The sequence below is a fragment of the Labrus mixtus genome, chromosome 18, assembly GCF_963584025.1.
Source record: "Labrus mixtus chromosome 18, fLabMix1.1, whole genome shotgun sequence".
Taxonomy (NCBI): Eukaryota; Metazoa; Chordata; class Actinopteri; order Labriformes; family Labridae; genus Labrus; species Labrus mixtus.
In genome coordinates, this window is record NC_083629.1 from 10,082,915 (window position 1) to 10,097,735 (window position 14,821).

At 43.9% G+C, this 14,821-nt stretch overlaps 1 protein-coding gene across 4 annotated transcripts in view; it reads left to right on the forward strand.

The window, feature by feature from the left end:
- The window catches only part of tiam2a (TIAM Rac1 associated GEF 2a), a 71,966-nt gene that overhangs the window by 48,604 nt on the left and 8,541 nt on the right, over positions 1–14,821 (forward strand). For all 4 annotated transcript variants that reach the window (XM_061062362.1, XM_061062364.1, XM_061062363.1 and 1 more), the window contains 4 exons: positions 10,960–11,169; positions 12,812–12,880; positions 13,820–13,945; positions 14,460–14,568. In XM_061062362.1, the coding sequence (XP_060918345.1) occupies positions 10,960–11,169; positions 12,812–12,880; positions 13,820–13,945; positions 14,460–14,568 (514 nt within the window). The remainder of the gene's footprint in view (positions 1–10,959; positions 11,170–12,811; positions 12,881–13,819; positions 13,946–14,459; positions 14,569–14,821) is intronic.

Below are 14,821 nucleotides of genomic sequence, written 5' to 3' on the forward strand. Positions count from 1 at the left end.
TCGCACCCTGTAATCGGCCGCCTCACTAGACTGAATACCTTTGATTAATTGGTCCGTTGCCTTCCAATCTACGCTTATTACACTGGAGAGATCTGTGTGTATTTGTGTGTGTTTGTGTGTGCGTGAGTCTAGGTGCTTGCTCGGCACAGTAAACAGTATTATTTACCATTCAAATGCAGATTGTGTTTCTGGTGCCTGTGAGATACCTAATGATACTTTAGAGCACAGTAGAAATTGGTTTAACACAATGTTGCAGTACAATTATAAGCTAAGCCAATCATTTGTAGAGTTGGTTCTGGATCAGTCCCACGAGTGAAATCCAATTGATTTGACATGCATTGCTTTAGCAAAGTGATTCTGTCATAAGAATGTATATAACCAGATGAGGAATTGCAGCTTCCAGTTTGCTTGTGCCTCACTTCATCTCCACTAGATCAGCCACTGAGGACAGGAATGATGGGGATTTGTTGGCAGGCAGGTCATCAACACATTCTCACGCATACATGTGAACACACACAATCGTAGCGTCCAAGTGTTATAGACAGATGGAAGGACGTGGGAAGTAATCTGGCATGATCTGGTGCCACAGCATGGAACCAGTCCACTGGAGGGGAACTCAAGCACATGCATCCATGTCCAATAACGCCAATACCTTTGGGTGTATGACTGTTTGAGTATGTTACTATAGTGATGGTTTGAATAATCAAGACACCAGTGACGTTTATCACTAATAAGGTTTGATTAGTTGCAGCTCTACTGTGAAGTGTGTTGTAAGAAATAGTTCATATTGAGGCTGGATCAATCAGCCAATATATTGATCAAGCTGTTGAAGGGAAATTCAACTATTGATGCTCCTCCCTGACAGTCAAACATGTCGTAAATGTGCAAGCTTTAGCTAATTAAATTCAGAAGTCCTCTGGGGTGTTTTGGGGGTCTTCCGTAGTTGTTTGCTGAATGTGTTTTTTTGTTGTTCTTCTATGTTAGTTGGGCAACTTTAGACATTTAAATAAATGACTTAAGGCTCTGATTTGTTTACTTTTCATTTTAAGTTCCATGACTAAATATTTTGTTCTCTGAGAACATAATCTTCAGATGAGCTTTAGCCAATGCTTCATGTGTTTCTGTAAAGTTTGGAGCTCAATAAAAAGATGTATTTCACATGATAGGGTCATGGCGTTCTAGTGGACACATTTAATACACTACAGTACCTTGTAAAAACTGCAAAACGCTTTTATTCTATAAATAGCAGTCGTGAATTTGACCCTCTGTAAAATAGTCAGTCCTGCATTGTATTAAACCAAAGGTTAAACATCGTACAGACCCATTAAGCCTCTTTCCTTTTGTCCAGACTAGACATTTCACTAAGAGCATTTAAATGGACTTATGACGAGAGCAATGACTGGAGCCATCCTCTGTCTGGCTGTCAGAACAGAGAGATTTGGCTTGAATTACTTGATTTTAAGTAGCAATGTTATTAGGCTTCTCCCCTGAATTAAAAGAAGCCATATGGCTTACATTAGTAGGCTGTAACATTTGTTCTGCTTCTCTTACCGCTTCCTCTTTCCCCTAACCTAAATCTTCCTTTTTCTCTTGTATCAGTGGGCTGGAGGAGTCTGAGAGGTGTTTCAACACTTTTTTAAAACCGTGTGAATAACAGAAAACTGAATTATTCAGTTTCCATTCTCATTTCTAATCACGGGGCCCTAGACTTCAAAAAGATACGGAAGATGCCTACAGATATTAGCTCCTATCATCGTCTTCAAACATGATCCCTTCTTCCTTTGAGCTACAACCATCTCCATCCCAAACTTTTAAAAGAAACCACTCACCCGACTGCTTTGCGTGTGTGTGTGTGTCTGGGGAGTGGGAGTTTTGGGGGGTAATTTAGGGAGGTGTGTGTTTGTGCTATGACTAAGCTCATCATCCGCCATCTGGCCGTGAGCAGGCTAATAATCTGAGCTTATTGCTGTCAGCTCAGTTAACGCTAGCCTGCTCTTGTCATTTCACACTACTGTAAACAAGTTGGGGAAAACAGGGCTGGAGATCAAAAACTTGAAAAGGAACTAACTACGGAGGGACCGGCAGGAATCTGGATCCAACATGACCCAGATCTGGCTAGAATGACCACAGCAGGGGTGCCTGAGGCAGCCATGGCTGTAGCCATACCAATTATAGCCCCAACAGTGAAGGAGGACGCTCCTCGGCCTTGCCTCTTCCTCACCACCTTAGCAGAGCTGTTTATGCGGGACCAGTCACCTGTCCAGGTCCTGTGCTCCCTCCTGACCATGTGCTGGTGCTGGCCGTCTGGCTGTGAGGCCGAGGAGAAGGATCTGTTCCTGTGCTCCGTGCTGGTCAGCTCGGGACGGCGACTTAAAGACAAGTTTTCCTGCTTCGGTCAGGACATGGCTGCCTGCCTTTCCTGCCACAGAGACATTAAAGAGGACAAACAGCCGGTAACTATGGGTTTCTATAATGCTCCTTCCTTGTGAAGAGTTATAACCAGTAGTAGCTGATACTATGACTGTTCACACGTGGAGCTGCAAACTTTCACACAACTCCCACAACCTTCTGTGTGTGTTTGATAAAAAAAAAATGATCTTCACAAATGAGAGTCAGGACTACTTTTTCAGTCAGATTTCTCTCATTTGCATTATATTTGCATTTGAAGGCTTCATTTTAAAGAGCTAATTAGTCACAGCATGCATTTACGATGTCATGTGCAGTGAATATATGAATGATTTGTTACATTTTTATTCATGCTTGAAGGATGGCTCTAGGGATAGTAGAGTGGTCCACAGATTTGTTTGTGACTAAAATATCTCAATCATTATGAGATGAATAGATATACAATATGAGATACAGATATTTCAGAGTATGGCCATATTGTCTTTTGAGGAGCTCCTGGATTTGTATTTAGGGCCATGATCAGGTCTTAATTTAGTTTTAGTTTTTGTTGTGCTTGCTGACTAAATCTTTCAGACAGCGCTTCTTTTATAGGACTGCCAGCATGGCTGGAGCCTTCTTATCATGTTTTCCACCTGTGTTTTCTAGAAAGCTTTCTATATTCACCTCATCCTGATGATCTTTCAATGTAACTGTTGACTTGTAAGATTTATACTGTGGGCAGGGGGGAGAAGGTCAAAAGGTTGTGCTTTTGTCCCCTCTGCCTTTATTGCTATCTGTAAAAGGTTGTCTCAGCAGTATTTGAGAGGGCTCGATTACAATTAATTGTATTGCTCGGGTTAGCAGTCTGCGTCTTTATGGGCATGTATTCTCCCTCAAACGGTCACCTTGTGTGCCTAATGGCTCTTTTATCTGTTAGTCTGATGTCATGTTGGACAGTTGTATCGTGTGCATAGTTCAAAGTGCTGTGTTTGCTTCTGAATCAAAGAGATTGAACATTTTCAGGTCAGGAAGGGTAAAGAAGTCAGCAGACTCTTTTACCGTATGCCTTGAGTTATTCAACAGACTTGTTTGCCTCAAAGGTAAGTTTAACATCGGCTTTAAGATAAGATAAGATAAGATATACTTTATTCATCCCAGCAGGGAAATTTAGGTGTTCCAGCAGCCAGCATACATACAAACACACAACACAACACATATATACATACAAACACACAACACAACACATATATACATACATATCCCACCCATACAAAAAACCATGAGCCCACAATACAATTTGATATATGATATATGCAACTCAGGCTAAAGTTTAAAAGTTTAAATGTCTTCAGTCCTTACTTAAAGGGGAGTCGTTATAAAGTGCAATTGCAGTAGGTAAAAAAGTATTTTTAAATCTGTCCTTTTTGCAGCTTAGCTGCCGTAGCCTCCCACTAAAAACACTCTTGTGTTCACACACAAGATTGTGTAAGGGATACATGTTATTGTCCATAATGTTCAACAGTTTCTGTATCATCCTTCTCCCCATCACCACCTCCAGGGGCTCCACAGCAGTCCCCAGCACAGAGCCAGCCCTCCTAATCAGCTTGTTAAGCTTTTTAGAGTCACAAGCCCTGATGCTGCTGCCCAACAGACGGCTGCAGAGAAAATGGCACTTGCCACAACAGTCTGATAAAACATGGATAACATTTTGCTACACACATTAAAAGACCTAAGCTTCCTCAAGAAGTAGAGTCTGCTCTGACCCTTCTTGTAGATGGCCTCCAGTTTATTGTTCATGTGCACCCCCAAGTATTTATAGCACTCCACCACCTGCACCTCACCCCCAAGGATAGAGATGGTGCTTAGCTCAGGCCTGTCCCTCCTAAAGTCCACCACCATTTCCTTGGTCTTTGTTACATTTAACACCAGGTGGTTCTTCCCACTCCATGCAACACAGTTATCCACCAGCATCCTGTATTCTGTCTCCTCTCCACCACTGATACACCCTACAACCGCAGTATCGTCTGAGAACTTCTGTAAGTGACAAGCCTCAGAGTTATACTGGAAGTCTGAGGTGTATAGTGTGAAGAGGAAAGGGGGCAGCACAGTCCCCTGCGGCGCTCCTATGCCACTGACCGCCCGCTCAGACACAGACCTCCCCAGCCTCACAAACTGTGGTCTGTCAGTCAGGTAGTCCATGATCCATGATGTTGTGGTGGTGTCTACCTGCATCAGCTCCAGCTTCTCACGTAGCAGTACTGGCTGTATGGTGTAAGCATTTCCATTCAACATCTTATTCAGTATAAGGCATCTTGGTGGAGTGAGAATAGCATATAGTGGTTGCATTACTTTGCCTTTGTACTTGCAGTCATGGAGTGGAGTGGATTTGAATAGCCTGGGGACTCTGTAGAATGGGTGCTTTAATCTGTAGCTGGCTTCATTATTAAAACACACTCTTATCCCAAAGTCCTCCGAGACTTGGAAGAATAATATTTGTTTAGGCTGAATAATAAAAGGCGTAAATGGACTTGAGTGGAGCGCGAACAGTTCCAGCCCTCCCTCTCTCCACCCCTCTATTTATTTGATTTATGAGCATGAGTCTTCTTTTATTGAGCTTTAAAAAGAAGATGGCATCATGGCACTATGGCCCACTAACATGGCAAATGAATCACTGCCCTGCCTACCGGCCACTGTGCCTCCTCTCTCTCTCGCTCTTTTCCTCCTGTATCTCTCTCTCTTCGTGCCATGACAGGGCAGTTTCCAGTGAGGGATGGGTAAAGCCAGCCCCAGGGACATGCCTGTATTTCATCCTCTGTTCTTGATCCTCTCCCTCTACACATTTGTTTGTTTATTTAGCTAAGATGGGGCCTCTTAGCTGGTAAGTCACAAGCTTTCTCCTTTGATTTGAGCAGTGTTTCATCTGCCGAGCAGACTGAGCTCTGTTCATAATGACTCCATTCAAGCGTGTAAGGGAGATGGAGACGCCGTGTAGTGTTGATCTTGCAACCTTCCAGTTGGACAGAGCGGAGCTGTTTGTTTGAGTGTTTACAATCCAACACTTGGAAACAAACATGACTGCAAAATGAAACAAATGAGACAATAATGTTAAGTTTTTTTTTTTCCAAAAGTGGAATCCTTCATGGCTGACTACAGCAAACAGGCACATGGAGGCCTCAGGTTGCTTCAAACTAAATGCTGACTGTGTAGTCAAACATCATCTGGAACCCCGCATCATGTCCACTTCACATAGTGAACTGTCAATTGTTTGGACATGTTGGAATGTTTCTTTGGTGGGACATCACATATTAACCTCCATTAACTGTCCTGTGCAAATTGTTTACGACCGCCTTTTGATTAGAAACAGTTTGACAGATAGTGAGCAGTTTGTCAACTGGTATGATTTATCCTGTTGAGATCAGAAATGTTGTAGCATGCAATGCTCCTCCTCCAGCTGGGTATGGCGGTTGAGAGCTGTTATAAACAAAGTTGGCTTTTTTCTTTGTTCAGACATAAATGTCCTGGCTGGGAGTATGCCCTGCTGACTTGGGGATGATGGCCCAGGACCATGAACTGCAACAGCCTTGGCTCATGTCCAGCTGGGGACAGTGGTTGCATGTTTCTCCCAATCTCTTCCCCCCCCCCCCCCTTGATTCGGCTGTCGTCTCCCTTAAATTAGGTGGGGAGATAAAGGAACACTCAAAGGGGACCTTGGCGAACACCATGACACTTCATTTTCATCTTATAGGATTCTGACAAGAAAATAGCAATTCATTATGCCTTAATTGCCTTCCCAGAGAAGGAAGGGCTCCTGAATTGAGTCCTTCCAAAGACAGTTTGGAAAAAACAAGTGAAGTTTTCAATGGGCAGAGCGATCATCTGTTTATTCATTTTGCATGAGAATTCCTTTGGCAGTGTACGATACATGTTACACCATAGTTAACATTCCTGCCCCGTTATCCCCACAGAATTACAGCCTCCCATTTTTGAGTCAGCCATTCCTCTGTGTGTGGAGGTAACAAGCCAGAACAGTCTGCATTGTGCCTATTGAGAGACTGGACACTGATACAGTCCGCAGCCCCTCCATTCAGCCCTCTGGAAATTACACTGAGGTCACATGGAGCCAGAAAGGAGGGGAATAACTAGAGGAAGAGGAGGAAGAAATGGGTACATTTAGACATGGATGGGAGAAGGAAGTAAAAGGAATTGTAGGATGTAACATAGAGGTGTTGGAAAACCAGCGCTAATGGAAAGGGACAAACAGTGAGAGAGGACAGTTACTGGGTGAAGAATCCCCTATGTTTGCACAAACTGAGTGGCCAGACTGTCCACCTGATTGATATGCAAAACAAGCCTGCAGCAAGCACTTTTTTCTCTGCCTACTCTCACAGAATGGCAGTGTGCACGATCAATGACTCAATCCAAATCAAAGTTCACTCCGTCTCAGAGACATAGGTGTACTCAAGACTGAGACTCCTGACTCGAGGCCTTGCAGAGAGACGGGCAGCAGTGGACACTAATGAGAAAGCAGGAAGACGTCGGTGAGTAACCCGATGAGGGGATGACCGACCTGTAGATGTAAATTACAAGTGGATGGGACGAGACTCAAGAGATCTCCAAGACGGTGAAGCCAGCTTTCAAGCTCTCACTACTATTTTCTCCGGTTGAATCAAGTCGTGTAACCGCACTCCATTTCTGGAGCCATCATGCCGACATCGAGGGGAGGCCGGCTGCGTAGGAAAGGCTGCTCACTGGCCCGGAGGACACAACGGCAGGCAACAGCAGCGTGGAGACTGCTTTACAGACTGCTGTTCATGGTGAGCACTGGATATGGAGAGCAAGCTGGTATTTATAGATGTCTATGCTGTAATATTTAGTGCAGTTTTTGAATGGGCCTCATCAGGAGAGATGATAGAAAGTCATCAGCACTCTTCTGTGAATTTGAGTATCACTGCTTCTGGAAGAGAGCGGGTCTAAAGAGGCGCTTTAGATTAATATTGACGATGTGAGAGACGGTTTAAGTTCTCACATAGGATTAGCTTGGTGTCATGATTATTTTTTTTTGCCAGTTTGAAATGCAAATGTGTCAATATTTTTAACAACTTTACGTTGAAGGTTTAACACATTTTGCGCAGAAACCATCTGCAAGCGGAAATCATGTCCGGCACATGTGTGAATGGCTGTTGGCTTCCAATGAAATAAAACACTTCTGTACGTTGTCAGTGGTGAACCAAGTAGACAGTGACAAAATGTCTCAACAGCCTCTCGCTTGATTTCATTTTTCTTTTTACCTTTAGGTCGACACGGACCTCTTTCTAAATTGACTAAAGGACATTCATGGCTAGGAGAGGTAGAAACATGATCCAGAGCTGTCAGCTGTCAGCGAGGAACAGAATAGGAATTCACAGCAGCGCTGTCAAATCCACTCAGTTCCCTGGCGCTCTCTGGTTTTTCTCCCGCCTCTGCTGGCTCCTCTCCTCGGCTCTTAATTGGTTATTTGGGCTAGCTGTCGGCTTGTTTTGCTGGGGTTGTAGTGGGGCAATCTCAATTCCTTAGTCATGATGGTGTGTGGGTCCCCTCCTACTCTGCTTCATTTTCTTCTCTCCTTGTGAGCATCTCTTGTCATGCTCCAATGCAGGTGTCTGCCATTTAGTCTTGATGAAATCAGTAGTTACAATCTCTCCTTGGGGTGAGAGTGGCTTTCCATGTGTGCATGTTGTCCAGCATACAATCAAGCATTTCTCTTTACCCTCGTAACTCTTTATCTTCTCCTTGTTATTTTTGTGGGATGAACATGAGCCTTTATCCTGTCAGTGCATGAGTGTGATGAGAATTAACCCAGTGCTTGAGTAGTGGTGTGGTTCAATGCGCACACACAGACACAGAAATTCACACACATTTCTAACGACCCTGGCAGGCCTGACCCTTTCCTCTGGATGCCTGTAGCTGAAATAAATGGCAGATATGACTGTTATCAGTCTCCACAAGGATACTCCCCCTGTCTGGAGCTACCAGCGGGCTATTTGATGAATATGTCACTCTGATATCCTTTAACCTCTAGGTTTCCTTCAGGCAGACAGCCCCCCTGTCTGCCTGCCTGTCCGCAATATGGAGTTTCCCCAGTGTGTTTCAGTGAATTAAGGCTGACTGACGCTGAGTTTTTTGGCAGCATGAATTGCGTCAGAAGCCACTTTGTCATTTTTATTGGAAATTTGTGTGAGTTGGTGTCAATACATAGGTGATAGTCTCTAGGACTCCTTGTAAATGAGTTACTCTCAAAAAGTGTTCGCGTGCTACATGGATGTTGACATCATCATCAGAATGAATGTTTGCTGAACTGTTTGGTTTTTTTTCCCCATTTGCCCTATCTATTAAATTTGCTCTAATCAGGGCACTATTGTAGTATAACATTCTTCAACCCTGAGCTGAGCATTGAAATGGATCTGGGAAATAAATTTGGCAATGAAAGTTCGTTTAGAGTCGTATTCATTAGGAGAAAAAGCTGTGGTTAGTGTTCATTTCCAATTGTTAGCAAACACAATGAGCTAAACTTAATGACATAGTTAACATTTAACCAGCACAGCATGTTGCTATTGTTGCAGTGTGTGAGTGTGTAGTAATATTAATATTGACTTTAAGCTCAGAACACTGCTGTGCCTGAATACAGCCTAAAATAGCTGCTACTGTAGTTTGGCTGTAGACTTATTTTGATTATTAATGGAATACAAAGCCCAACGTCAACCCTGACAGTGTGTTTTTTTTAAATATGAGCAGGTATGTCCATATGCAGTGTGTGTGTGTGTGTGTGTGTGTTTCGCGCTCTCCAACGTTGGTCCCTCCACCAGCGCAGAGGGAGACATTAAGTCCCTTTATAATTATCATCCCACATTCAAAGAGCTGCAAAGTGGAGCGCCGCTGTGGGCGGTGGATCACTTGAAAGAAGCTTAGCCCAGACATACATAGAGGACACGGAGAGGAAGATTCCCTTTTCTATCTCTCTCTCGCTCCCTCCCTCTTCCAGCCTGTCATTCTCACACAGTCTATATTGCAGCATTGAAGGGCCGTCTCTGGAGTGACCGTGCTATAATGAGCTAGCTGATGAGTCGCAGGCCTATTAATGGAAGTCTTGATTGTCTGCGGCCTCCCTGGATGTGGATGGCAGGCGGGGTTATTGGTAGCTCACGGTTCCAGAGCAGAATGACTCAGACAAGCTCTCACACACACTGCTCGGAAAGTGTATGTGTGGGTATTAATACCTGCAGTGTCAGAATGTAGTGTTTATCGATCCATGTGTGTTGCTGTTTAGATTTTAGTCATGAGCTGCACTAGAATGCTTGCTCATGCGACACACAAAGAGACACACACACACACACACAGAGAGAAAGGCAGAGTGCTGAGCAGCTGTTTTGCCAGGCGTGGTAGCCTTCCCACTGTGCTGTGTTGCTGTGAAGCGGGCTGGAACCTGCTATTACATCTCGCTTATCAGCCTCTGCTGATTCTAGTGACTGACCTTAGATTATAATGCTACGCCGTGTCATTTACTTGGAATGAGGGAGGCTGACATCACATCATAATTGATTTCCCGAGCACTTTCACACAAGTGAAGATAGGTGCAGTTGACAAAGTGTTGTGCTTGTTGGATATCTTGTCATGTAAGATTTTGATGAAGAGTCCACACACATACCTTAGTGCCTGAAAAGCACATACTTCACTTCGGCATACACAGTGGTACAAAGAGAGAAGGAGGAGGAGGCTTTTTTCTCTCTCAGGGAATAGAAGACAGAGGCTGGTAATTGTTCATCTTCTTCCCGAGTTGCTCACAGATTACAAAATCTTACCTGCCACAGGCTAGACTTTGCAGTGTGCTGCATACTACTGATGTTAAACTTCCTACCTCAGGCTATAGAGTCCTATGGAAAGTTAAGCGGCTGATGTGTTTCCGTTGAACACCTGTAAATGTTGTGACACTAAGTTCTTTGTGTTTTTACAACTATAAAGGAAGTACAAAGGAGGAAGGGGGGAAAAATTCAACTTTTCTGAATGTATCTGAGCAAACGGAGGGAGCATATGTTGAGTTAATGAGATGCTTCTTTACCCTTCTCCCAATGCTACTAATACAAGGTAATAGAAGAGCACTTGGGATCTTCTGACATGTCCAATTTTCTACAATTGATGTGACACAATGCTGCATAACAGTCCATAATGGATTAAGAAGAAGAATGTAATGTGATGTGATGTAATGTTATCTGCTGGGATATCCAGTTAGTCTTCCAGATGCAGCGTAAAGTCTTTGATGCAAAGCCAATTAGCACGGAGCGCATAACTAAGTCTCCATAACACTATTACCTAAACCCAGTGGAATCAGTGTCCATGTACAGCAAAGAATTATATACATCATTATTTCCTACAGCAATGGAGTTGAAATCATTAGTGGTGGATGTTAAATAAAGGAGGTCAAAGAGAATTTTGATTTGAGAAGATGTATGTGGGAAGATCCCGTCATGTACTGGCTGTAATAAAGCTTGGTAATACCCACTTAAATAATCTTTTTCTCTCTCTCTCTGTTGCCCCCTACAGAGCGTGGATACAGTGTGCACTCTCTACCAGTCGTTCCAGGAAGGACCCGCGGGTTTGATGGATGACTCCAAGGATCCTCCAGGGAGACAGGGAAGTGGTGCAACAGGAGAGGCCACCCTGCTCAGACCTTGCCCAAAGCATTTGAGTGCCACTGAGAGGTTACGCAAGGTCATCCAGGAGCTGGTGGACACAGAGAAGTCGTATGTGAAGGTGAGACCACGAAGCTTCTATCATAGGAGAGTTTCTTAAAATGCTTAAATGAATATTTAATTTAAATTGTTCTCATTTTTCCCCGAGATTCAATTTCCCATTTTTCTATTTTCTTTTTTTATTTATTTAACAAGACAAAAAACACTTTTGAAACTGACTCTTGCTGACTTCTCCACATTATCATCTAAAGTAATAAGCACTATTACTGACAGCAACCTAGATCCACTACCAATTTAAGATGTTTATATATATATCTAGGATTTTTTGGTGTATCTTGTTTGAGAAGAAAACTCAGACCCCTCTCATGTCTTTACGGTAAATATGGAGTGGGAGTCTCAGCCTGATAGATTAGCCTATCAGCTTAGCCAAGCCTGTCTGCTTTGTCTGAGGTAACACAATCTCATGTTGCTATTAAACTGGCTACATCATGTTTAATCTATTCAAAAAGTAAAGTATTAGAATAATGGAATGTTGTTTTTAGAATGACTTTGTTTTGACAGGGACCAATAGAGACACAGGACGTTAATGTTCCCAGTGTACAAAATGTTTATGTAGCACATAACTTATTGTTGTTTTTACACTTCTGTTTCTGTACAAATAACAAATGATCTGATTAAAAAAAGGCAAAATCAGTAATTCTCAGATGGATCTGACATGGCAAGGCTGGCTGTTTGGCCTTGTTGTCAGTCTGTTTTATTAGTCAACAGGCTGCTGGTTCCAGCTAGCATGCAGACATTTGTTTTAAGATTTATTTTTGGGCTTTTTGAGCCTTTTAAAGGAGAGATAGGACAGTGGATAGAGCTGGAAATCAGGGAGAGAGAGTGGGCAGTGACATGCGGGAAAGGAGCCACAGGTTGGACTCGAACCTGGGCCGCCTGCTTGGAGGACTATAGCGTCCATACATGGGGTGCGCGCACTAACCAATCCGCCACCAGCGCCCCTCAACATTACATAATTAACCGAGGGGATATATAGAACATAAGAATGTAAGAATATAAATTGATGAGAATCTGTTTCCTGTGACAGTCGGATCTCCTCCTCCTGTCTAGCCTTATTTATCTTCCTCCCGCCCAATCATTTTGACTTCCTCATGTTTTCCAATACGACCTTTTCCTCCCTGACGCACATTAGGGAGACGCATCCATGATTGTCTTTACTCTTATACTCTTGTCTTTGCTGGCATTTTATCCCTCTGTTCTTCTTCTCCTCATTTTTCATTAAGTCCCCTCACCCGTGCACCCCTCTGCTTCATACTGTCGTAAATTTGTAATTGAGGAAGGAGATTGTCTTCCCACAATGCCTTGATGCAGACCTGCTCTACCGTGTCCATGCACCACTAGCGGCTGAGGCAGCTTGGGGAGGGGATGGGGAGGAGGAGGAAGCACATAAATCAACCTAATGAGAATATCCCCACTGATACCAAGACAAGCTACAGCCACATTAAAGTAGTGAGGAGGGGGGTGGGAGGGGAGAAGATGGAGGAATGAGGGGAGGGACTAAGGGAGGGAGATAGGAGAAATAAGCAGTGATCTGCTGATGAATGCGCTTGTAAAAAAAAAAAAACAGACAGGTTAATAGAAAATGTTTATTTTTGCTCTTTGATTCCTTCTCACTGACATTATTCTGGACTCTATGTTTGCAGGACTTGTCCTGTTTGTTCGAGATCTACCTGAAACCCCTGCAGAATGAAACCTTCCTCACACTGGACGAGGTAAGCAGCATGTGAACGTAATGTGTGTTTATAAGTGTGTATGCTAAAGCGAATGAGAGGTGTAGTATCCAGAGGCGTGTCCTGGGAGGTGTGGAGGCTGTCTGAAACGTGAAATTCATTGAGTGTTTATTACCCAGAGGTGACGTCGATGAACTCTGCTCGGCCATATCTCCCTCATTACCACAGTGACTAGCTAGAGGACAAATTAGCATTCCCCTACACTGACCTTCTACAATCCCACTGGGAAATACCGATAGAGGCTGGCTTAAGAGTAAACCCACCCTCTTAGCATTCACTTAAGATTCACGCACTACAGAGTAGTTGTTGAATAACTTCTTTGCACCAACAGAGTTTATCTTTGTTTGGAAAGCACTTCAATTAGCTGTGATCGGGCATTTCTGTGACAACATATAGTGGTAGCAGTGGCATGCTGATCACCTGCTTTGCAGTGCCCAGCGCTGTGTGCAGCTCTGAGCCAGGCATGACCTCAAACACAGAGCGATGCACTAGTCGATAGGCCACTGAGCACTGGGGCAAATTAAAAGGCTATTAAGGGACAGCGGGGACGTGTTCAGACACAAAATGGACATGGGCATGTAAGTCCTCAAATTACTTTTAATGAAGGGAAGCATTACTCTGGGTTTATGTGTTGGAGAGTGCATCAGGCACTACGGGTTTTGTATTGGTGTGTGCTGTATTTGTAGCACTGGAGCTTGTCCCCACGTGCCTTTGTCTGAGATGGAGCCATCAGAGTGTACACACTGATGAGCTACCTTGTGTTTTGTCTTTCTTGTTGCCTCATATTATTTCACTCTCCTCTTCCTCCTTTTACAACAATCACCCCAATATTACACTCATACATCCCTGTTCATCGCCTTCCCATAATTCTTTCTGCTCCCCATTGATGCATTGACCTACTACTCCTGTTCTCCTCCTCAGATGGAGAGTCTGTTTGGCAGCCTGCCAGAGATGTTGGACTTCCAGAGGGTCTTCCTACAGACCCTGGAGGAGAGGATTGCCTCCTCACCCAATTTCAACACCTTGGAGACCCCGTCACAGTTCAAGGTCAGACACGTACAGGGCAACATAACCCACCATTGATTAACTGTCCAAAGATCTGGTGTAGATTCCATGAGAGCATGCAGAACAACATCATTTTCAAACCAGGTGATTTTAGCAGCTATGCCAAAGAAAGGCATGATCTTTTTGTGAGGTTTATAAATATTTCAGGTAGTGCAACAGGAGCACGTCTGATTTACAGGCGTGACATGACAAGGTGTGGGGTCTATTGATCGAGGCGGCGCTTCACTGCTTGGATTGTGAGCTGCTGAAAGCTAGTGCACTCAAGAGGTTAGGCAAGAGGGAGAGGGGGGGGAGGGGAGGGGAGGGGGGGTATGAATAGTCTCCCAAGAGGTGGGGGTGAAAGTGGTCTGGTCACGACTTCCCGTGTTCGCACTCTTTCATCCTCTCTCTCTCTGTACTCACTGGGCTTTGTGAAGCATCACTTTCCCTCCATCTGTGTGTGACACTCAGTCCCTGTCTTTTGTTTTTCTTCCTCTCACACCCTCTCTGTTTACAGAAGCTGCTGTTTTCTCTCGGGGGGTCGTTCCTCTACTACGCTGACCACTTCAAGCTCTATAGCGGCTTCTGTGCCAACCACATCAAGGTCCAGAAGGTCCTGGAGAGAGGTACATCACACACCTGATCAAATAAAGAGTGCATGTCAGGCATAAACACATACCCACTGCAAGAAGAAAGATAGAGAACAGGCATGCAATACATTCATCTGCAAACCCATACTAACGCAGAGTGTCTCGAGCATTCTTGCACTCATGTTGCATCAGAGATACCTCACAGCTACTGACTATTGAATGTTTGACCTTTTCTCTTGGGAAGCGAATCAATTTTGTACAAAAGTAAATGTCCCAGAGTGAGTCAGTG